At 38.6% G+C, this 26,578-nt stretch overlaps 1 protein-coding gene across 1 annotated transcript in view; it reads left to right on the forward strand.

Annotated features, from left to right (window-relative positions):
• LOC117160855 (uncharacterized) overlaps positions 1–23,443 on the forward strand; it is a 101,556-nt gene extending 78,113 nt beyond the window's left edge. Inside the window, exons 4-6 of the mRNA XM_033341897.2 lie at positions 13,668–13,840; positions 20,781–20,984; positions 21,516–23,443. Coding sequence (XP_033197788.1) covers positions 13,668–13,840; positions 20,781–20,984; positions 21,516–22,256 — 1,118 coding nt within the window. The 3' untranslated portion in view covers positions 22,257–23,443. The remainder of the gene's footprint in view (positions 1–13,667; positions 13,841–20,780; positions 20,985–21,515) is intronic.
• Positions 23,444–26,578: the final 3,135 nt, after the last annotated feature.

The raw sequence follows: 26,578 nt of genomic DNA on the forward strand, positions 1-26,578 counted from the left end.
AACCTTGTATAATTCCTAAATCCTAATTCAGTGATATATTTTTTAGTAATCAAAGTAATTCGCAGTATATTTTCCTTGTTACATGAGTTATTTCAACTAAGAATTAACTAGGAGAAATTATTTCAAAGAAAGACAATTCCACATCTAATTGCATCTTATTTTCTTATTCTTCGAAACAGCATAAATTTCCTAGTAAAAACAATATATGCCACGTCTACCGAATATCTGTGACAAAACAAGAGTCACAGAAGCGTTGGTCAGTTCCTTATCTAGTTGACTTTTTGCTCACCGGTCTTCTGGAAGAAGTGGCTTCCTCTTCCCATGCATTTACGCTGCACCAACCACCCCCGGAAGGGTCTCTGGCTTCTTAATGCTGGCTATACGTAGCCAAGGATTGCACGCGAAGGTATTAATATATAATTAACCGGCCTGGTTGTAGATCGTATCTGAAAACCTCCTTATCGGCCAGCAGGCCGCCGATACCGGGGCTACCCATATTATGCGAAGACCCTTTACGTGGCTTCGTACCTCGTTCGACGAGCTGCTGCACCGCTGCCGGCCTTTATTTTTCTTCTTTTTTCTTCAACCTCGTCCCTTCTTGCTCTCCCTTTCGTGCCTTTCCGTACGCCCGTCCCGTCATTTTTCTCTCGTTCCTCCTTTTGTTACTTTCGTTACCCGACGGAACACGATCCAAGTTCCTGCTTCAAAAATCGCGGAAAATTGCTACCACCATGTTTGTGTGATCACTAAATTTTCTAGGCATTATTAGGGTCGTTACTTTATGCCTCTGTTATTAGAACTGTTAACACTACAACTACAGGAGTTATTTCTTTTTATAAAAATTTGGTAAATTTACGACGGTGCATTTTTAGGAATTTGTAGATGAAAGCTTTCTTTTATGTTACATGTTTATTCGTATACCTGTCATTTTGATATTTGTGGTTCAAGCTTTCTACTTTCGTTGTTAATAGCTTTAATACCAAATGCAACAGAATCCTGCTAAATAGAATGAATCCTGTGTGGTTTATGGTCTATGAAATTATTCTCTGATCTTTTCTATTCATCGTTCTGATTTCTTGGAGGCGTGAATAAGCTAGCTCACAGCATCTTTCCTGATTAAATTACCAGGATAATGATACATTCTATCTTGTCATACGGCGTGTATAAGAAAGAAATTGTTTCAGAATTCAACCTGGCCTTGTCCCAAACAAACATACGAAAGACAATATCCATCATGTGTAATAATTTGAAATACAATAACTCATATCCTGCTTATAGATGTTTAACGTTTAATCGAAGGTAGGCATTACGGTAAATTGAACTGGGCCGACTGACGTTTCTTTCTGAGACAACTGGCTCGCACCTGTCGATGGAGCATAGTCTCGTTTCTCGTAACAACGCTGTCTTTCCCGCAGTGTCCTTTTTTAATTAGCTTCCTTTAGCGCGCGAGACTTCACCGATGTGTTACAATGTGTTGCGTGTCGCAATATGCTTCACATCTGGATTAGTTGTCATCCGATCGTCGATAAGATTTCGATCGACGATGGAACGCATTAAATCACACTGTTCCTCGCGAGAAACCGTCCGAATTTCGCGGCTATAAATTTTTCCTGGCACCCGTTTCCTTTCGTTTCTGTGTCTGGTGTTAGATATATTATTTAATTGATTTCAGAGAAGCACATCCTTATTTAGATAATATATAGGTATTTAATTGTTGAGAAAGTTCGCCCGATTAAAAGAAAAAAAGACTAACGAAACCTCAATAGAAAGTAACTCAAATTCGATTAAATTTTAATGAAAAATTCCGAATACAAATTTCAATCTCAATTTCATAGTAACAAAAATTTGTATCTGAATTTTTCTTTAATATTTTTCTTTAAAACAAACATTTTTGTAAATATTTCAGAAAATCAACAATTAATTATTATTAGAGCGAATTAAACTCTCAAATTTAGCTATGTCAAAGATAGGATAATTCCTGATAAAAATTTCTCAAAATGAAAATATTTACTATTTAAAAAAATTAAAAACACGAAGTGCAACGTAATCTCAAAATGTAGAAAAATACATTTAATCATACGGGTTCCTGAAGAGCACCAGCCACAATACGTCGCTCGAACACTCTTATTACTCTGGATATTTAATTTAAGATCGTCCAAGTCGAGGCACGGAGAGTCGAGCAGAGAAAAGGATGAAGGGAAGGTCTGGAGGGGTTGTTGAGAGGGTTGGCGGGGCCGGGAGAGGGGCAGTGTAACCGGGCGTCAGGAGGATTGATGGCGTCTAGATGCAAATGCAGTCAGTCTGGCACGCAAGCAACGTATCCACCTACCGACGCCTTATGCCAGTTAACGCCTTACAGCTTAATAATCTTGTTCCTTGTCCACCTCTTCTTCTTTTTATCTTTTCTGTCCTTCTCCGATTTTCTCGTCTTTTCTTTCATCCCTATGTTAGTACCTATTCCTTCGTCTTCTTTCTTCCTCTCTATTTTTTTATGCAATTTTATCCCATGCATCTTTCTCTTATCTTCTAATAAATTACTCAAGTTTTCTCTTATAATTTCATCTCCCCTTCTGTGCTAATCATTTTCTTCCTGTCTAATGTTCGTCGTTTCTTTCATCTACTTTTTTTATTTTTAATTTTCTACATTTTTCCCCTCTGGTTCCTCCTTTACATAGCGTAATACACATTTCCTGTAGCGTCATGCTCTCCCATATGTAAGTATTAGTTTAATTTTTCCCCCTTCTCTCTCCTTGCAATAATTCTCTCCTTTTTTACATCTTTTTTTAATTCCCAATTTTCTAAAATTTGACTCCCTCGACTTGCCAATTTCCTATTTTCCGGGCAACCGTTTCGTTACATCTGCGCTCCCACTCTTCGCCTATCTGCTTTTCTCTTTCTCACTCCCCCCTCCTTCCTTTCCTATTCCCCTCCTTTGCCTCTCTCTTTCTCCATCTGCCGTCTTTTTGGCCCGTTTTTCTTGTTCGCTGAAACTCGTTCCATCTTCCCCTTCAGACGACGCACTTTATCACTCTCTCTCGCCGGTTAAATTACTTTATTAGCCCTGTTTTCCTGCGATACCCCCGCCGGTGGCCCTTCAAGTCTCGCCACAACATGGTTTCGATGATCGAGCCGTACGGGAAGGTGGAGAAATTATCCGACGTACAAGGATCCTTCAGTTCGTTAAACACCACAGTAATGAAGTTTATATTAATGTTTTCGGTAGATCTGAGATATCGCTACCCGTTTGCATACACGATGGATTATAGAATGGCTGTTAAAATTAATTGTCGAACCAGCCAGTTGTCTGACGAGCGGCTCTTGTTTAAAATGTCCCTCGTTAGATGTTGAACCACAAGAAGTCCACTTCTGAGCGTTTCAAATTGCGTTTGCTGTGTTTCCGGTTCTTCCTCGTTTCGCATACTTTGTTTTAGCGGTGATAAATGTGGATTTGGAAAGATCGTTTCGGATGGCAGAAAAGTGACATTAAGAGTTAAATAGGGAAGGTATTTAATCTTGTTTCTTTTATTCCATTGAACGATTGATGCTAGATGACAAGACGTATAACATGCATTTAAGTATGCTATGTTTAAATAATTTTAATTAACATAGTATGGTCAAAATAACATAACGTTCGATTCTTAATAAAAATCAACATTAACTATATTGCAAAAATTGCTAAATGTTCTCACTCGAAACTTAGAGACATAGTTGAAATTATTATGATTTCTCCCACTCTAACTTCTTCTACTTTCATTAAGAAAGAGCAGATTCTACCGTTAACGTTTATTTAAATACCCTCTCTTTGTGGATGTCATTAACTAGAATCTAAAATTCGTTCATGCTCCTCCCGAAATGTCCCAAAATCATCATGAATACCAGGAACCACGGAACGCAGCTGCCGATCGCTTAATTCAGTTCGAACCTACTAAGTAGCTCAGCGGAATTTCCTGGAGCCTGTAATTTATCATTATAAATCAGGCGGCGGGCGGTTCAGAGATAGCCCGGCCAAACGTGAAGAAGAAATTCTCGTGCACGGTCACCGTGGAAATTCGTCGGTGCATCCCCTTTCTGGGCAGAAAGTGGCGGTCTCACGGGTGCCAGAATGTCGTTCCTAACGCTAATGACGTCGTTGGCTCTCACTTAACAAGAGACTACCCTCTAAATGGAGGGTTGCGTTCTGCAGTCAACCGGTCCGCCTGGTACACGGCAACCCGGTGATTACGGAACTCGAATTCACTTCTAAATTACATCCGTCGTAAGTGCTGTTAAAGTACGTGCAACCGTCCACCTTGTGGGATTCGCGATGCAACTTCACTGTGAATTTTCGTCGAATCGATTCACGCTCATTGTTGCTTTAATTCACCGTGATGATCGTAGCTTGCTTTGTGTTTAGAAGTGACGAGACAATTTTGTGACATGAATATACGGTTAGAAGCTATTTGAAGATATATATGGAAGTGAGTACGTATCAGAAAGACAACAGAATCGTGTATCAACAGTTCGCTCTTTATTCCAAAAACAGGTCAATAACTCAAGCGTAAAATCTATATTTGTAACTTCTTCAACTTCTTTGCAAACTTCTCTCTTTTGCAAAGCTTTTGGCAAAGACGCCAATCGTCACGAGTCAGAATATCATGTCGCGATTGATTTACAGACAACGTTCGCCCATACGCCTTGCGGCGACGAACAAACCTCGCGAATCGGCAAGGCATGAGAGACATATTTTCCAATCAGTCACCATCGAAAGTTGACGCGGTACGGTGTGTCGAAGAGACGGGTCCAATTAAAATTTTTAATTAAGAATCGTCACGTGGAACGCGGGGACGTTCGAGAGACTTTATTAAGCCCGTACAATGTATGCAACTGGAAAATGGGTGCCGGCCTATTAAGTTTAATGTCATTATAAAGGTGTCAAGGCACGGCAGCGTCGTAAAACGCGGCACGCAATAATATTCCACGCGCGTCCTGTATTCGGCCTCCGGTTAATTACGGTTTAATTGCAGCCTACGTCGTCGCTAACAGACAGCCGATCGCTTTCTTTCATTAACAGATAGAGAGCCGTGCCTCGGGACCCGTGCTTTTATTCGAGATATAAAATCTTAATTTCGCGCTGATCCCGAGCCTCCCCGTTCAGTACCATCTTCGTTTCTGTTCGATTCATCCGAGACAGCTGAAACGCGCGTCCCCCTGGGACACGTGACGAGACGTTTCTCACCGGTTTCACGCGATTTACCGCGAACCAACTCGCGCGACGCAAGTCTACGGGCAACTCATTAAGCGGATGCACTAGTGACGATGCTACTTTCGTTCTTCATAATAGAATTTGTATCTTATTCTTGAAAGGTTAGTGCTCCACATGTAGAATGTCAATAACGCTATTCTGTTTTTGCTATTTCAGACTAATTGTACGATGGATACACAAGATACGATTGTCAATAGAATTCGAAATTTATTCGTAGTAGCACTTTTGACGTGATCAGTGCTCGTCTTTCATAAATTCTATAAGTCTGTTGTCTCGCGGTAATTATGCGAATAATAAGCTGGTAGTAAAGTTGTTAATAATATCCAGAGCCTGGGTATCTATTTCAATTCGTTGGAAATTACGACTCCAGAGTCGCTATTATGTTCTACATTAATCTAACATTTAATCGGTACTTTGAAAGGGAAAGTTAAGAGAACGTAGAACTGCAAATCGACTCTATTGCAGATATTAATTAGAGTAATCTAGTCCAGCAGTATGCAATTTTTCTTACGCTCGAACCTCGAATCATTCCTTCTTTTATCGCATAAATTTAGAACACGTTACCTAACTAATCGTAATACCAATCTAAATAATACCTTTGAAGATATGCATAAATCACAAAGAAACAACAATATTTAATATTTTATAATTACGTTTCTGATCGCACAATACATGCGAAAATAATATATTGTATATGAGAGGAAGAGCCACTTTTGGCAGAATAGATCGGTCAATTTTGGAAAATTTCACTGTCTCTATAAAACGGACAGCGACGCGTTCGAGTAAATAGCTTCTTGAATTTTCAGGATAGCGTGTAATTGGCGGTCACACGTAAAAAGATAATAGTATAGACGGGGGAACGAAATTTGAAGGCGCGACCCTTTTTAACAATTGAACGATATTAATCGCGCAATTCATCAGGATTTCGTGAAAAGGGGCAATTTCGTTTTTATATCGACGAAATTAGCCTTCCGTTGATGCTTTTAAATGACAGCCCACACACATAGACGCTTTATGCCGCCGTTATTACGGTTAATGTGTCTGACGGAAAGCGAGAGGTAATCATTGTAATTTCATTCGCGGGCTGCCAGTTTCGAGAGCATTTTGGCCAACGAAACGAAGTAGTTTTCTCTTCTTTCGATGAGCTTGGATCATTCAATGACTGCGATATCGCGAGGTTGGCTATGAGATCGTGAGGATATCACCTTTCAGCGTGACAATTCGATTGAAATAAGGAAAGTGAGTCAGGTCAATGGTGATTGTAAAAAGTATCAAAATATTGGTAAACTTTTGGATACTTAAAAAGCCCCTATATGTAAAACCTCTATATGCAGTAAAGAATATAAAATATAATGAAGAATATTATAAAAGTGTAATATGGTCAGTATATAGTGAAAATATAAAAGAAAGGTAATATTTAAAAACGCGGTGACGACATGGCACGCTTTTTGTGTTCTCTTTCATGCAAAAATTAACAAACGTGTATCACGAACGATACAGCCACTAATTGCGCCATAAATCTGCTAAATTGTAAGAAAAACATTTAACTTTCCATATTCAGAGAAGATTCAAATATTACGCACAGTTTTGCTCGAAGAAAATGATTATAGTCTTCGTTCAACACGCGGAAGTATTCATAAGCTACAGTAATGGAATTTTTTCCAGTGTCTATACCTATGAAGAGAATGCATTTCGCTTAATGGACAGCTTGGCTATACTTTTAATTATTTACTTCTGGTTTATTATCAATAACTCAAAGAACAAAAATTCAGACACGAATGTGTCAGGAATAATTTCTTTTTTTTTTTAAATTATCGAAAATCCTTGTTAAAATTAGGAAGGAATCCAAGTAAGAATGTTACTTGATAAAATGCAGTATCTTCCCCTTAATTTTTTTTTCTTTTTTTATGGCTGCGATCAATGGCCCACCGGGCAATCTGAACTTTCGACGCGTTAAAATCTACGTCTGCAGACAGGACACGATACACGAGTACCTACGCAAAAGCATTCATGTGCAATTGGGTACAGGTATACGTGTAATTTCAATTTAATTGCGGGTCATTTTCCATCATGCATAGCCTTGTAAAATACCAGCCATTATTATACGTATTTAATCACTAGCGGATATCGGTAAATTTTATTGCTAATTTAAGCCACCCTTACGCGGATGCTGAATCAGAAGGAAAACTCATTGTCGGTAAAAATTCTTCGCTACGAAATCATCGAACGTTCAAAACAATCGACTTAAAACCCACTATAACAGAGGAATTCTCTAAGACGCGTATATAGCAACCGATCTCGATATCGTAATTTCACGAAATTACGAAAATCCGTGGAAGCTACGGTGAACTTCACGGTCCAGGGGATCGAGGATCGATTATTACTGGAAAGAGACCCGGCGCGTTTCGTGCGCGTTTATGGCGGTCCACTGGTGTATACGCGACGACCAGCTACGTTCTTAGCGTGGCGTAATTGCATGATGATACGTTTCGGCCATGTTGGGCCCCATAACGACGCACGCGACCCTACACGCAGCCCTTTTTCCTTTTAAAACCGCGGATGTCTTATTTCTCAACCGCGTGGAAATGGAAGCCAGACAGGGCTGGCCGAATTGGCAGCAATGACCAAGAATTGGTACTTAGTCCCTATTGGGCGGCGCATTCGTTCCCAGTCGCTTCTTTCGCCCTTTTTTCTCCCTCTCTCTTTTCTCTTTAGTAACGCGACGCTTTATAATCTTGAAACCCGCTCGTTCTTATTATTATTACCGTTACGACCAGTGTACACTAGGGAGATGTTAATAACAGTCCAACACGTAACCGCTTTTACGCTAAACGTTCCTTCGGCCTTCTGTTTTTCTGAAACAGTCGCTTCGAGTGAGGATCGTGGCGTAAAGACGTTCGGTCGGCTTTTTATTCGGTCATTGGATTTTGATACCTTCAGTAGCGATCCTTTGTCAGTTGCAACTGTTTCGTGATGATTTACAACTGGGTTTCGTTGAAATAAATTCGACTTGAAGCAGAATTTGATACTAGAGGCGATCCTAAGTCTGTTTGGTTTGCCGATAGAAAGATTTAAACATGAGTTCAACTTCGACTTTAAGTTTGCCTCAAATTTGAACGGAGAATTTTCAAATTTAGATGTAATTCTCATTAGCAATCATACCATCGAACATCCAAATTTAAATTCAGTTCAAATATATATCAAAAATTTCCAAATTCCAATTCGACTCAAATTTTAACTGTGAAATTCAAGTCTCCTAGATTCCATCGCTTATTTAGAATGCTGGCACCAGTGACCGTCTTCTTTTCAATTGAATTATCGCTATTTCCACCATATGGACGCGTAAATTAACTCATTCGTTAAAAAGAAAAAAAATGCGGCATTTCGAAGCATCGAAGAGTATAAAAGCGATCCGTAGAAGCAAGTTCCTTAGGTTGCCACCGTGTACAGCTGGATGAATCGCTTATGACGGAGTATAGATTATCAATAATGAGCGGATCGATTGATATCCGTCCTGCTCTCATTCGGTCTTCTCGCAAGACGAAGGAAAGAAGAGGAGAGAGGTAATCGATGGATAAATAGCATCTAATTACGCTGATTAATGCGCGACCGAATAATTTTTTATTTCTCTTTAGCTTCTCGTCAACAACGACACGGCCGATTCGCGAACATTATCGTCGATTGGTAAATCTTAATTGGACAAGAGGTACCGAAAGAGAAGCGGGCGAATCGCGATGACCCAGCCTGCAATAAATAGCAGCTGGACACCGGCGGCGTCTGTTTCGGATGAAAGCAATTTATATTCGAAACACGTTTTGTTACAAGCACGTTTTAATCTTCCACCATCGCGAGAATGATCCGCTGTGTTCCTATTTCGTTTTTTATTGTTCCGATTCTTTCTTCTTACCTGAATATACGTTTCTCGATTCGATTGATTCTTCCCTGCATCTTGCGTTCTTTCTGCAACAAGTTTTATCAGTATTTTAGTAGATTTTAGATTTGCAATATTGTCTAGTGTTAACGGAGGAAATATAGAGTAAAGTATCTTTTACTGCATCCTTGAGCCGTAATTTTCCTTTCAGTGAATATTCAGTACGTCGATTATGTCGATAATTTATTCATGTTTCGTTCGATTAATTGAATAATTTCTTGAAAATGAAATACGTAATGGATAATAAGATTATCAAATATTCAGCTATTAAATAATACAAAAAAGATCTGTAGAACGAGCCAGTGGTTCTCAAACTTCTATATTGTACAACTATCAATCGTCCAAAAAAGATACTCGACTGTACTTCAGCAATTGACTGTAATTTCACGGAAATTCGAGAGATCTTTGAGTTTGATTACGTCAAGGAGGTAGGAGTGTCTTAGAATGGAAATTACACTCAAGTCGGATCGTCGTTTGGCGAAACGATCGTAGCGAAGTAATAGTAATCGTTGGAGATTTATTAACGAAACGTGCTGATTATCGAAGTGTCCCACGGCTTGTCTATCCGTAGCCTGTTGTCTGTTCCTTTGTATATGCATATAATAAAATTGCGTTACACGGTAATTCGTATGCATGCCTCTCCGGAGTATTGAATTAGCCTTTTTAACCTACGATAACCGGTGAAAATTTTTTATTCCCCACGGAACGAAGACATTTCGATCCCTTAATGATCCCTCTAGTAGAAATTGCTTCTCGCGTGCAGCGACAATTAGCTTAAACGCCGACTCCCCTCGAAGGACGAGGTTCCGATGAAAAAAGGAAAAAGAAAAGATGGCTCCGTAGACCGATGCTCGAGAGAGAGAGAGAGAGAGAGAGAGAGAGAGGGAGAGAGAGAGGCAGAGAGAGAGAGAGAGAGATAGTATAGAGCTATCGTAATAAATTACCCTGCCATTAAAACGATGTTGGCGCCGTGCGTAATTTGTATTCATAATCCGTCATAACGTGGGACAAACTCGTCATTACGAAGGAGCCAACGTTCCTGAAGTTTCCTGTGACAAACATACGCATTACAGCTGTTTAGATTTTTAACTGTCCCTCTATATTCCGGTAGGGTGTACGAACGAGAGGCGCAAGGGGATACGTCAATTTCCCTGGACCAGTTTCGCCAATGTGTAAGTAGGAAATTATACGTATGCTCGTGCATAACGCGATCTCTTAAAATTGTCGACGATTGACGATTGCCTGATTGGATAAACGATTTTCATGAAAATCGCTGTCGGCGTGTTTATTTTTGCGCAAAACACCGTGGAACGTGTTCGCGTTTTAAACTCAGGGATATGATACGCGCGAAGGTGCTGGTTTGGCAGACGAATCTCCTTATTTCTTCAGTTTAAAAGAGAAGTGGCGTATCCAGGATAAATCTTGTGGATTTTACGCGGTATATATTATATGGGAAACTTGTATTTCTGAAGGGAAAGTGTATAGGTTGATTGCATGTTTCGTGCTCGAAATATTAACTTGCATGCTCTCATGCGCTGATTTGGGCCGGTTTGATTCGTGTGCGAAATATCTGCTGAGCGATATTGCTCGATTATTCGACGTCAATTTGTAAACCGGAATGTTTTTGTCTAAAAACGATAACTGGTTGTTTCCAAACGAAATTACGTGTTGAAAATGTAGTGGCACATGAACGTAGGAAAAGTTCAAGTGGAAATGTAAAATTCAAATAAGGCAGAGACCCATATTATTGTGCCTTCGAGTACTAACGTTGTTTAACTTTTTACAAGGTCTAGAGGCGAATGAACTCCGAACAGATTTTTATTGCCGTTTTTTCAGCCAGAATCTTCAGCCAGAGTTACATGAGCAAGTTAACTTTTTGTGATAACGTCCGTCAATATAAATGTATGAACGTGCTCCCTAAGACAGAGTATTGTTACCCTTTTTTCGATCGGCATAGTAGCATTGAGCGAGCGACGATTAAAACCGGTATACACTATCTCTTGTACTTGTACTTATACTGATTTTAATACATTGGACTATTACGAATTCATCCACTAGTTACATTATTAAATACACCTACACGTTTAATCCACCCAAAAAAAGTGTAGAAATTTTTCAGCCCTTTGGCGAAGCTTAATACATACCTATGTAGAGGATTGTGTATGATGGTTGATGAAATAACGATGTAACGCGTTGCTGGAACCGTCAAGTGTATTTAAAATAATAAATAAATGAATAATTACAGATACTGTCGTTAAGACACTCGTACTAACAAATTCGCTAAGACAGTGTATAATTGCTCGCTGATAACTCGTTGGTAACTGATAGATACTCGTAAATACTCAATAGATATGTTAAGATATAGTTATGTTCAATCGTTCCTTTCGATCAGAATTTTTAATTCCTCGAAAAGAAATATGCAAAATCCTCTACCGTAATAAAAATTTACTTGGATAATTCTGAAGAACGTCTCGATCCATCGTGAATATAATTAAATCAGGAACAATAGATCGGTTCGAGTTAAAGACTATCAACGTCCAATCAAAGCAATAAAAGTCGGATGTCAAGTATGGCGGCGAGCAATCCTCTCAATTACATATTTTGTTTCGATAAATGACGAGTAAATGGTCATGCGTTCTTAGATAAATTGAGAGATACCATTTACGGAAGCGATGATTACGAGGCGGCTGATCATTGTGTCCGAACGCGTCATGCTTGTGCCGCGGAATTAAGCGAATCATTATCATCATGTCAAGTTCATTATGCGATCGGCTATATTATCAGAAGATGGGCACTGCTTTCTCGTCTGGAAAGAGGAAAACGTAATTCTGTCCCGTTGAACGCGACGAAAATAGATTGAGAGGACGTTCGACGATCAAGCCGGACGTGAAAATTGTTTAACTCGTTCTCTCATAAATTATTTAACGTGCTACCTGTATCATCTATCAAGTTTGATAGTCGTTTCCGATAATAATACCGTGCCGCGGACGTGAAAGAAGAAAAATTGCCTGTGTCAGGCTACACTTTTCGCCAGCGAACGCTCCAATGTGTCTCTCAACCACGAATTCCTTCTTTCGCCAACGTAAGTGCTCAATTCTCTGCGCTAATACGATTTTTAGTCATTTATCTTTGGATAAATTAAATCACGAATTAACAGAGATTACAATCTATCCCTTTTTCGATGAATTTTGTAAGGAGACGATTGATCGGAGTTCTTTTCCGAAAATTGGTCGTTCGATTTTTTTTTTTTTGAAATCGAATTATCTGAAATCATTAATAATTCTTGGCATTATATCGTAAGAACAAAAATTTCACCGGTTGCTGCGCAAATCCAAAATACATGAACCTTAAAATAGCATGAAAATCATTGATAATACTTAACATTGTTAATAAAAATTTAAATTTTACCTCATAAAATCCTTATCGATTCTTCCAATTCCTAACAATTTCACCAAAATATTTAGAAGGATATTAAATGTTATACATGAAGCTCTTTTCGAATCATTTCGATCTCGGGAAACGTTTCGTCTCGTGCTATTTCATTTCCCGATCCAGATAACGGCGACCTTATTGCAGAGTCAATCATAATTGCCGATCTTTTTTCAATTCCGCTCCGTCCGCATTAGCATACGTATCAGCGCATACTTGGACGGAGACGTCTGCCAAAACAATCGAGGATCCGCAGATTTTTGCTTGAGATAGGGTGGAGGGTAGACGTGAGTCCTCGTAAAATCACTGAAATTCTATGTTTATTCAATATGTCGGGATTCTGCTTCCCGGTCTTATCTGCGACGAGACGATAGGTCCGAATGATACGATAGCTCGAACAATTCCGCGACGATAAGCCTTAGTGTGTTTCTCCCTTTCACATGGAAAATGACGTCTCTATGCAATTACCAGACGTGCAGCTTCTAGGGAAATATCGCATCAGATCGTGCTTGGGAGAAATAGATTTCGATAGTATTTTTCGAGCAATGTATAGTTTGATATTGATTTCTATTAAGAAGTTTGAAAACATTTTTCTGTAGGTAATTATTCTCTATCGGAGATCTAACAGCTGTTTTCTATACTATAATTATTATTTTTAGTGGAAGTTTGTCTAAGACAAAATAAGAAGGTTGAAGTCAAATTATTAGAACACATACTGTTGAAATAAGAAACATCTAAATTCCATGTATCAACTTTTATTTAAAAAATTATCCTATTTCAAAATTCCAATAACAATCTAATGAAAAGAATAAATACCAATTTTCTTAACTTTCCTTTTGAAAAGCGAGAAAACACTCTTCAAACAACCTTCGAATCTATGTACGATGTTTTCAGAAGAAACACCGTATAATATCGAATATGTAATTGAATATTATTCTCCAACAAATATCAGGTGAAGCTTAAGATCTTAATCCCGAAATGAAAGGATAATAAGTGACTAAGTGGCTTAACTTTCTTGCTGAAAAATCTACAGAGATTCTAACGTGGGTACGTTCATAATTTCAGGCTGCGATGGTGAATCGGACGAAGGTGGAAGCAAAAGGCGAAGGAGCAGGACCAACTTTAATAGCTGGCAACTGGAAGAATTGGAACGAGCATTTCTCTCGAGTCATTATCCTGATGTGTTTATGCGAGAAGCTCTGGCTGTGAGACTCGAGCTGAAAGAGAGCCGCGTGGCCGTGAGTATATTTCGTTCGTATTTTTACAAACTCAACGCTCGAATCTTCGGAGGATAATCCCTTGTGAGGGAAACGGGTATAAAAGGCAACTCGGATCTTATGAAAAAGAAACCAGTCGACGAAGGGTTGAACGAATGGCATTAAATTTACATCCACCGAACTTTACGAAGTCGGTGAAGTTGACAGCGTGGAAGGAAATGAAGAGATTATTTGTGAATATGTAAGAGGATTTATAAGACTCTTGGGTACAAATAGTGGCAAATTGATGTCAACTTAAGTACACAAATTAAGATTACGCTTATTCTTCCCGAAAGGAAGGCTTTTACATTTTCTTTTTATTCTTTATATTCCACGAATACATTTTTAGCTCAACAACTTAAGTTGAAATTCAGAAAAAATGTAAAGCCTTCATTAGAATCAAGTCAAAGTAAAAAATCTAATTTTTGATCGAATTATCTCTAATCGAATTATGTCTAATCGAATCTCATTCCGAATTAAGAAATTTTTAGAAAAGGAGTCGATTTCTTTGCTTCCTGCTTTGTTTTCTGTTTAAGTGGCCCAATTTTTTTTTTTTGAAAAGGGGCATGAACATCGAAAAACATCGAAAAATGCATTTTTATTGCGACCTGATTTAACGTTTGGCGTAGCATTATCTGGTGTCCTAGATCGGCTGTACCGATAGGCGAGAATTTATAGCGAATTCGTTGTCATTTTTCGAGGGTTGATGCCCGACAGAGGACGGGGGTGGTTTGATCTCGGTACCGTCGGCCCTTGAGCTACTCTCCCGGGTGTAGTTAGTCCATCTGCTCGATTCTGAGTGCGGTTACCTTAGCAAAGGCCGAGCCGTGTGCCGGTCGAATGGTGTTGGAGGGTAGTAAACTGAGGAAGATCTATCTTGGGACCCGCAGCTTCGATTCGTCGACCGTATCCATTTGAATAATGAACTGAATTTTATGTGTACGTCGTTTCTTTCGTCAAGCCGTTTGTACTAAAAGAAGAAGGTCAGTAAAAATTTTTAGAAAATTTTGTTTTCTTTGATCACAAAGATATTTCGCAAATGGAAAAATTGATAATCGCATTGAAATATTTTCGAAAATGGTTGCAAGAGTTGATACTACGACTTTGCCACACGTACAATAGATGCTCTTTGAACAAAAAATGTTATAAAAAACTTCCAATATGAGAAGGTTAAAAGTTATAAATTCTTCGGATGACATTAGGAATGATGCATCATGGCGCATGCATAGAGAAACGTTTCATGTGAAAGGGCAATTCGTCAGTCGCAGGAAATCGATTTCGCGGGAAAACGTTTTTTAATGTTATCGCCAGACGGAACTCTTTCTTTTCTCCTTTAACACGTAACACGCCCATCTCGTACGTCGTGGAATAAAATAATAGTAAACGATAACATTCTCTTAATTTATTCTTCCGGAAGCTCGTGATGCCAGGATAAATTGGCGAACCACGCGAATCGTTTTCCGTGAAAGTCGTAGAATTGCATGTAACTAAAAAAACGTATACGGTTTAACAATTGTTTTCATGACTAGCGCCCGTTTCTCAAATAATTAGCGATGTTTTGCTTTTAATTGACTGACCATATTTCTGAAAACCATCCACGGTGGTTCCTTAAGTCATTGCATTACAGAAAAATGTATCATTATAATTCGAAAGAAGAACAGATATTCTCTATTCCAAGTGCAGTTCAATTCGCTGTTTTGCTACTCATCTCAAAATTAATTATGCAAGATAAGATTTGCTTCTGTTGACTCATTATATTTCTAACAAATTATTGGTAGATTTTATTTAATAAACAAGCTTAAATATCATTAAGAACTTTTTAAAATATGAATTATTCTATAATGTTGCATTCATTTGTTTATTACGATAAACAGATGAAAAGATTCGTAACATCCTTTCGCTTCTGTTAGAACTCGACACCATAACACGCTGGTAACCTTTTGTGGGACCAACGAAAAAGGGTGGACCCTCAATTTCACGGCCCATCGGATATGAAGCTACCCTCACATCTCCCCAACTTGATAAGATATTTATATTTATGTGCTTAGACACGCTTCATATGCTACGTACTAGCCAATCGTCCACTGTTTTCTAATAATTAATCGTACCTCATTTTCTCTCCTAAATCGCACATGCAATGTGTCATCTGCTCGGAATTTAGTTTCTTTAACCCATTTGAATCGAAGCTTCGTCAGTCATCGACTTTATTACAATTACACTAAACCATCTTATTAATAATCATTCCATTATTTAACATAACAATAGAAAAATATTATTATAAATACAGTGTTCATAATACGTATAATAACAATTAATTTATAATCGTCGAATTATTCATATCATATTATATAATAATTCAAATCTCTCTCTCATTTCATATAATAGACAGCGTAGCACAAATGTAGTAGTAGGTCGACACGCGAAACCAGGCGTTGAAATCACCGCGCGAAACCCACGCGATATGCGATTCGATCGCTTCTTTGCTAGCTGAACATAGACTATCCCCTTTGTAGGGCCGAAAACCGAGCGACCTTGGTGACAGGGGTGATCCTGAGATAACCCAAGCTGGTGACACGATGTCACGCTGCAGCCGGTGCGTCTTTTGGTAGGGACTGTCCTCAGATTAGATATCCGATACCCATTCTAGATAACCCCTGCGGATGCTAGTCGAGGCTTTTAAAAAATATTGTCACGATGAGATAAATCGATGACACGGTTCGCCACGGGCAACTGGAAGCCGAGGACAGCTTGGGACCCATGTCGGTTTACACGTGGGTGTCGCCTTTCGGAAAGGGTGCGTTTTCGAAAACGATCGGTATCTTACTCAATCGCAACGAATTCATTAGTCTCGTGCGAACACGAAGCGTTTTGTGACTTTAAACGGGTACCTCTGCTTCCTCGGAAGCTTGAAATAAGCGTGAGTGGGTTTCTTCGAAAAGTGAGAATCTTGGTAGTTGGTTGTATTATTCCGAAGTTTCGTCTTCTTTCGGTGCACTTTTTTTAAATAATAAAAATATTCTTGTGCCGTGCTTATTCAAACAAATGCACAATAATTATTCATTTAATGAATTTCCTTAATGAATGAATGAATGAATTTCCTTAAATTACTAAACCATATTCGTAGAATTTCCATATTGAAAATATTAGATATATTGTGAATAGTAACGTAATGGCTTAATTAAAAATTTGCGATTTTGCAGTTGAGTCGTTATTCTCCTGGTTCAATTATGCGATACCTTAAAAAATCAATTATTTAACAAACTAACGGAATGCAGGAAATCTTGAAACGTTTAAAAATAAGGTCGAAAGTATCAACTGGCGGACAGCTCGTTGAAGCAGTGCCATTTTCTCGCCCACCATGTTCCGTTCCGTTTATATTTAAATGAAGGGCTACGTATCATGCTCGTTGATTGTCGATCGTTGCACGCGTCGTTGAACGATCTTGTGGTATCATTATCATATTTACTTAAAACCAGCGAACAAGCTGCCCCCTTGTACGCTTTTTGTCCTCGACATGAAAGAGGGAACGTGAAAGAAGAAGGAAGATCGGACAAACTGGTGCAGGGGAGGCGGGATGCTGCTTAAAAATCAATTGCACTCCGAACGACACGAACGATCGACGGTCTTCTCCCTTTTTCAATACTCTTTTACGACGTCGTGTCAGAACTGGTCCTCTTTGATCCACTTCGTTAACGTTGTCCGACGATTGGCATCCATTTGGGTGGAATGGGGACAATTTTAATAACCGCTCAGAAATTTTCCAAGGTCTCTCAATCCTGTGTTCGTGTTGGTTCTTTCAGGGAGATGATCCTTGATCCTGCGAAGAGAAATTTTATTTCTTTCTTTCTTCTCTTTATCTTTTTTCTGTTTATTAGGTAAGAAGGTGGAATTTTATAATTAAAATATACATCTTCATTTAGAGAGAATATCTTGAATTTCCGTTCGAGTGTTTTGAAAATTACGAGAAGAGATAATTATAGGGACAAATATTAATAATTTTCATATAACACTGAATTCTTCGAAAATTTCTTTTGCAAGCCTTTACTCTACATTTTTTGAAACATTGCTTAATTTGGTAGAACAAATACAATATTTGTGTAGTCGCGACACCTGTTGTTGTTGTCATGAGCGTGTTATGTATTGCGGCATAACCACCGAGGATCGCAACGATTCTCGCCATTCTTTTTGGTTCGGCCACCGTACGATTCGGATGTACAAGCGATGTGAAATGGAAAATACGTACATACGTATCTATATCGATTAAAAGCACACATTTCAACAAACATTGCAACATTATTAAACGTATCGTATTTATTAATATTTTGAAATACAAGTTCTTTATAAATGTATGTATAAATTTGGAAGAATAATCACAGGAGAAAACTGCAACGTTGAAACAATCTCGATGAAGATGTATGTCGATTAAAAAATAATTCACTCGCTTGCCTCTGTCTAAGGCTAATTAATAGTTATACCTTTTTTATGTGGATGTTTTACGAGCGTTCGTTGTTTTGTCGGCGTAAATCGATTCGACAGAACACACGACGCGTTCTACGTTTCGTGCATACGAATTGCCGGCATGTAATAAACCGAGCGACGAGAGCTGAATATTAATTAGCACAGCGTCAGGGTAATTATCGCAGTGTTAAATTTCTTTTACGTTCAGATCTCTTTATTATTTTCACCGGTCAAAAAGTCAAAACCGTCAGTAGCTATTCTTATCGATAATATTCCAGTCGATAATCTCCTCGAAACGAAACTTTATTTTAATGTAAAGGCGCAAAAACATATCACATCGATACAACGATTAACTTAGAATACACGCATGAAAGATGTTTCGGATAGTGTATTATACTTTATGAGGCACACTTCACGATATCATCGACGTAAATCAGGTTGAGAGTGTTTTCAGCTAATTACTCGTTCTATTCGTGTTATATATTCGTGAAGATGTAGAGATACATCCTATATATTTTTTCTAGAATTTCGAGAATATCAACGTTTTAAGGCGGTCTTCTTATCCATACAGTCGTTTTATGAATGCTTCTCTGGAGAAGAAAGGCAGTCGTAAACTGGCCAGAAAAAAATATGTTACACATTTAGCATCAGTCAAAGCACATAATAATCGATGGAGTAGCTTGTTAGCGGTTATCAGCCGGCGATAATTCCTAACGAATAGTAGTAATAATGCCGAAATAATGTTTCTCGTTGGTTGAGTTAACGTGGAGCAGCTGTAAGTCGTTCTTCCTTGATAATAATGAAAATCGAAACATCTGTGTTACAAAGACATGATCCGTGGGAAAATTTTCCAGCACTTTATTCTTTTATATTTTATTCTATTTATTTTGTTTCCCATATTACTAAAAGACACTGCGAACATGAAGCCTGGGGATTATCGTTTTATTTATGCAGACGTTATATCAACGAATTTATCACTGTTTAGGCGAGTAAATATTCCCAAGAAAAATGTATGTATGTAGATCGTAAACAATGGTTTATCTCGGGTTAGGACAGAGAATAAGATTGAATGATGTTCGACAACCAATTGACATCGCTTATTATTTCTGATAATGACATACGATTGACGATGAACTTGCGACTGTCTGATATTTTATCAAATATCGAACGGCGTAGTTCCTTGCATTGAAATGATTCACTTTTGCACAATATTATACACTAGTATGAAATATTTTAAAAATTAATATTTTAGAAATTACTTTGCTGGGACCCTGCAAACTTCTCTCTCCGAAGCTCAGAAATTTCAGTGCTTTCTACGCTTTATAATATTTCTATGTCATCTGAATAGCATAAAAATAATTTTGCAAATAAATTAAATTGCATTTCACAATCCATTATCGCGTGAGGAATACATCAATTAACTATTTTCCAGTTTTCAAGATAACACACCCTACTTTCGTTTCACCGAGTTCGAGCAAACAAAGTTCCGCCAAACTCCGGCAGAATTCGGTGAAAAATGGCCAGCTGCGCGTGGAACATTCTGATCTTTCCTCCGATTGAATCTCGTTTTCGTTTGGAAAGTAAGAAGCGAAGGGAAGAAAGGAAAGCGAAGAAAATTGTAAGGGCACGTGACGTGCAGAGGATAGTTAGAGGGGTTGGCGGGGGTGTATTGATCTGTAGCTCGCGTGAGAACAGCGCCGCATACCGGGCCGCAGCCACAACTAATGTCTTCATCGTTTTCAACCACCTTTTCAACCCCTTTCTCCTCTGTTTCCATGTTTCTTTCTCTCTTAGTCGAGCGGCGAAATTCACGCCGGCTTTAAATCGTGCTTTACGCCGCGAGCGTTCACGCGAGCAAAGGGTTGAAACTCACCATGAATCAAGACACCCTAGGGGGTCGTTGGTTCCTCTGCGCGGGCTGCCCTCCTTCGTGTAATTTCGATATTTAACCGTTGTGACCGCTCCACGCTTGGACGTGCTTTTAATTACTCCAGGTAAAACAGATAAAGTCGCAGTCGTCGCGGTGAAATACTGCGTTCTCCCCTTTGATCCTGCGGTATTCCATGAAACACTCGACGGTGGAATTGCAAGCATATTTAACAGAACATAGATTTTCTCACAGAAGACTCATCTTTCAAAAGTGTAAGGTCAAAGTTGAGGGTTGCTTCTCGTTTGGTTTATAGAGCGTAAGAATTTTAAAAATTTCCGATGAAGATTCATCTTTCAAAGGTTTAAGATCAAAGTTGAGAACTGCTTTTCATTTGGTTCAGGAAATGTAGCAGTTTCAGAAAATTTATCATTTTCAAGGAACATTCATGTTTCGTAAGGCCAAGATTAAAGTTGAGCGTTTGCTTAGAAGAAATGAATTAAAAATTAAGAAATTTTAAATAAATTTCTAAGAAACATTGCACTTCCGAAGTGGGATTCTTTCTTAAGTTAACAAATCCGCTTTGTTTGCTTGCAGGTATGGTTCCAAAACAGAAGGGCAAAATGGAGGAAGAAGGAGCACACGAAGAAGGGTCCAGGAAGGCCGGCGCATAACGCTCATCCTCAGAGTTGTAGCGGCGAACCCATTCCACCTGAAGAGCTGAGAAGAAAGGAGAGGGAAAGGCGGCAGAAGAAATTGTTGAAAGCTCTTGAACGACAGCAGAGGAAATTAGCTGCGAAGGTAACTCCTAGACTTAATACAATCTGCGTTATCCAATATTAAGTTACAGAATACAACGAATGTATAAAAAGCAATTGATGGTAATCTCTGAAATTGTAATTCTATCATAGATTAATTTCTAGTATCTGATTACAATCGAAAGCAATTTAGACACTTGCAAATGAATATTATTATAATCTATATTTCTATTAAAATGAAACGAATCTTATTATCTATCGAATATAATTTCAATCTTCACAGAATTTAACAGAAAAAACGTTATTACCTTCGATCAGTTTGATAGTATTTCTTTTCAATTAAAACTTACATCATATCAAGATCGTACTGTAGATTCTGTTAAAGTGGAACAAATCTTGTTATACCTATCGAATATCAATTCAATCTTCAGCGCGTTTCATCAAAGGGTAGCGATCACTTAAATAAAATTTCTTTCGTTAAGAAATTAAGTCTATCCAAGTTCCATAATATCCGCAGATTACTGCGATCCAAAATAGAAGCTCAGAAAGGAAGAACGCAATATTCTGATTTCAGGGAATCACCGTGGACCTCTCGACGCTTCGCGCCGAATGGGAGTCCCGGAGCGCCGCGGCATCCAGCGGAAATTCCCTGAACGGCAGCCTAGGAAGCTCGTTCAACCACTTGACAAACAACAACGAGAGCAGCAGCGTGTCAGGTTCCGGAAACGACGCGAACGAGGAGATTGACGTGGTGGGTGGTCTGGATTCTTGCAGCGAGAGCGGCAGCGAGAGAGTCGATTCGGCTGCGGATGGCTCTATCGACGGAGAGTGTTATCCAAGGCTAGGAAATACCAGCAACGAGCAAAACGATGCTCGGAGATCGGTGAACCAGGTCTCAGGGAGTCTTCAGAGTCCCAACTCCAGCCTGAGCCTCGATCATTTGAACCATCAGCAAGGGATTCATCATTGGGGTCTGAGCCTTCTAGAGAGAAGAAGGGAGCTAGTGAACATCAACAGTGCAGGTGGACAGCGCCATACAACGAACAGTAGCAGCAACCCTGGCAGAACATCCGTCAGGCAACAGACCAACGAAGAAGAGGTCCAAAGCAGTAGCATAGACTTGTCCGTGAAAGGGAGAGAAGAAAGAAAGAGGCTGAACCCCTTCTCCATCGACAGTCTCCTGGGCAATAACAGGACCAGCACCCCTGGAATTCACAACGAATACAGAGCCTCGACGCCAACCCTTTCTAACGGAAGGGAGTCGAGCAGCCCCACGTCGCCGATCTCCGTACCCACTTCGCCATCCACCACGTAGTGAGTCAAGAAGTCGAATTCCTTCCAGTCGAGATTTTCCGGTGACAAACGACGCGAGTTTCGGTGTTAGACAACGAAGTGATGGGCCAGTTTCGCGAGAACATTATCGTGAACAACGAGAAGGCTGAGGTTAGGGAGATTCACACGTTTAGGACAGTACCCTATTATCGCTGTTCGAGGTGGAACAGAAGAGTTCCTATGATGGCGAGCCTAGATCTTTCGTTTCTTAGAAGACTTACCACGGTTTCGTGATAGGTCGAGCAAGGTTAACATTGTTTAGTATCGTTCGATTGGTCAAGAAGAAAGGATCTTTAACGAAGGATGACGAACAGTGATTCGATCTACGTTCCACGATCCAATTGGAGATTCCAGAGAGTTTTCGCTGTCGAAGCGTGACTGTTTTCGTCGGTCGCGTGGCTCGAAAGAGACAAAGAGAAAAGCGACGAGTTTTTTGACTGAATAAAGGGAAGCTTATATCAGTTTCGACATATCTGCATCGAGTGCGTGAGTGACGTTGAGTCTATCCAGGGTGTTCGACTTTCTTCTTTGTCCTGCGTGTTCGAGTGTAGAGATCGAGACGAGAATGTGCAATAAAACAAGCATCATCTTCCTCTTTTTCGTTCTAGAACGATTTTGTTCGGGAGATATGGCGGAGGATGAGAGATAGATAGAGATAGTACAGATGCGTGTGCGAGAGAGCGACAGACTGCGCGTGTATTTAATGTAAATAGCTCGAAGTATGGACGATTTCGTTTTATTTAATTGATCGTAGTCGATACCCAAGTGTTCGTCGAGTCGCGGATATTATTTAAAGCAATAGAGATTTCGCCTGGTACGCGTGTATATAACATAGAGAATAAAAGGAAAGTTTTAGACAGTGCGTGAAGGATGCTGAAAATAATGACAAGCGGTACAAAGCTGAATTGCGGGATGTTTCTCCTCTTCTTGTTTTTTTTTTCTTTTTTCTTTTTGTGTCATACCAGGGTGCATTTTGAGTGTGTGTGAGAAAGAGAGGGATATCGGAGATCGATAAGGGGATGCGAAGAGGAGAAGAGAAGGACAGCGAAAGAGTGAGAGAGAGAGAGAGAGAGAGAGAGAAGATGTTACGAGATGCCATAAAATCTGGGATGCGAGACAGTATCTACCGTATATTCATTTCAAATATATTAATTTATTCTCAACACTATATACATAGTGTCGTGTGATGAATATACTCCATCATTCGATCCTCCTCTTTCCTGTGCACCATCCGTATCGATTTGTGTAAAAGGTAAGTGCGAATAACTTATTTCATTGAAACAAAGAAATTGGAAAAGATGAAGGATTATCGAAGAAAAAGATTAAATGAAAAATTGCAGAGAACGTCCAAATTTTTCCTTCTGTTAGCAATTATGTATCATTTTGCTTATTTATGGAGACCATCAAATTTATTTCGTAATTTATATTACATATCGATGCATTGGTAAAACAAACCAACCGGCATAATGTGCTTTCCATATAGTTGCAAAATTTGCCGCATTCCTAAATTTATTTACACGAGTTGTTCGTCATATCGTGAATATGTTGGTGCAACACGGAATATCATATATAGGATTAATATTTAATTACGTTTAAAGATTCATCAACGTGAAAGCACGATACACTATTGTTTATTAAACGAAACGACAGAAATTAATTGGAATGAAACCGAATGAATCCTGATAACTTAATTAGCATAACTTTAGCCGACCGGTTGACCGTACGAATTGCACAATTTTCGTGGATTTCGCCAGGAGGGAAGGACAAAATGAAAAGTAACAGAAAATCGTGAAAGCTGAATAGAAAGCTTCCATTGAAATAAATCACTGTCTGTCGTTAAATCTTCCACATTATCTTCGAATTACCATGAGGATATCATTACGATTTTCCTCAATTTCGTTTCGCGAAATCCTTCAATTTTTTTTGCAACTTTATACTCTCATTATTTTTAAAGTACATGATATTCACAGCCGTGTGGTAGAAATGTTTTTCTAAACTGCAATGAAACACGATATAAAATATGGTTTATACGTATGATAAAATTGCGGCGGAAACTAAAAGAGACATTCGTACCGTTTATAAATTCGCGGAATAGGAAGAATAATGGAGCCATAGGCGTCCTCGTAAAACAAATACCGAGGCCACGTATGAATTCACGTATGAATATGCATAGAAAATGATATATCAACTTTCCGTCGTCGTATATCAAATTTACATACAAAGCGCGATCTGTTAATTTTATATATGGCACTTTATTCTAGATTACATTCCGCCAATTTTTTGCTGTTTCCCCTTTCTTCTTCTTTTTTACCTGTTCCCTTCTCTTTCTTTTTTTTCTATTCTTTCCCTTTTTATTTCATGGCAAATTTTCGTTGATTTTCGCTTGGAGGTCGGAATTCGCGTGAAAAATTCAGGCTAACCGCGATGCAATTATTATTCACGAGAAAAACGGATATTTATTTAACGCTTTCAGTCGCCTTCCCCTCCCGGGTCTCGATTATAACGGGCCGGATCATTTAATAAATATTTATGAATTTAATTCGCGACTTTCGATTGGAGCAATCGCGAATATGCTCGCTACCGAGTTCGTTCAACGTGATGGAGAACGAAATTGATAATGCACGCGGAAACTGGTTGCGTATTCTCGACATACAACAAAAATCATCGAGTTTTATTTTGTTCGTTCCAAAAGTTGAAGTTCAGGATTATTTAGTCGTGGATAATTTCTTTACGGTTGCAATAAATTGTATTTATTACAAACGTTATTACTAATTAGGTTTATGACCAAAATGTTTCAGTCATGAGATTTAGGTGTAGAAATGAGAAATATTATTGGTGCGATTGAATAATTTACACTGGTTTCGCTTAAAATTTTATTCACATTTCACGCAGGAAACTACATTTTATATCTTATCGATTATGTTGCAAGAATGTTTTATTAATCATTTCGTATTCACTGAGCAGAAACAGCTAAATTTTACCATTTAATGTTCTTTTGAGGATTTAGTATAATTAAAACACTTATGTGTTCTATTAACCGTGTTCAGCGATCCTTTCATTAACCCTTTCATAATCAGTGAATAGTAATAATCGCACGCTTACTTAGAAACCTGCATCATTACAAGAAAGGAGTTCATTTGATAGTTTCTAATTATTCTATAGTCCTTAGACAGAAATACGTAAATATATTTCATTTAGGAAATTACTGAGAATTACACGCTTTGTTCCATCAGCATTATGCTGGGAAAGTTAACAACACCTTTCTCGTAATTTCTTTTTTACTTTTTATTTTGGAGATACATATACATTAAGTAATTTTTTAGGGTGTTTGAAGAATAGATTTTGAAAAGAATATATTATCGTAGTGGAAGATAATGTTGTGGTATTATTAAGCATTATTCTCATAATATTTTTAACTACGTATAGCCTAAAGAAAATGACAAAAAAATTAAATCGAAATTGAAGAATAAAGTTTCTGCTGAATATCCTTAAAATGTCCATTAACAATACAACGATGTAATCTTCGCCTGCGTAGTTCTCTTCAAAACTTAACTCTTCAAAATTTCTATAATCATCAAAATAGGAAATAATTCTCATATTAATTCTATTCTAGTTATATTCTACACACACGCAATCAATCAACTATTTTAATCAATAAATCATTTAGCTTTTTCTAATCTAATCAAATCTCTTTCAAACATCGTCACGCGCACCAACATCTATTTTAATCGGGTTAAAAGGCACTTCATAAATGCACAGGCTTCTCTCTATCCGTTGAAACTCTCGTAAAGCCATAATAATCGTAGCGATGATAATAATAATAATCCACACGTGACGTACAAGTGCCTCATTGTCTGACTCCTACGTTTCCATTCTACTTCCGCTATTTATTTGTCATTTCAATGAAAGAATGTCTCGCGGGGATAAAATTGCCACGGCTCGAGCGCGGAATCAAGGGAAGTTATAATTTATTCGCGATCAGAGTACGGTTCACTGTCTTCGTCGAGATGATAACGTTTCAAAAAGAGAGAATCGGCTCTTCTTTCTCTTCCTTGTTGTGCATTGTGCGGCGTCGATGAAACAAGCTTACCCTTGATGTCTCCGCCGTTTGATGATGATAATAGTATCATTGTAATTCATGAAATCCCTGACAAACAAAGTTGATAGGCGGCGAACGCGAAACAATTAGCGAAATGATTGTTCCTAGCGTGGAGTTGATTGGCAGAAGTCTGTGACGTGATCGTGCAACTTTCAGAGGAAGTTGCACTCATGTTGGCTCTACAGAATAATTAGTGGAGGATTATG

Source organism: Bombus vancouverensis, chromosome 12 (genome assembly GCF_051014615.1).
Source record: "Bombus vancouverensis nearcticus chromosome 12, iyBomVanc1_principal, whole genome shotgun sequence".
Lineage (NCBI taxonomy): Eukaryota > Metazoa > Arthropoda > Insecta > Hymenoptera > Apidae > Bombus > Bombus vancouverensis.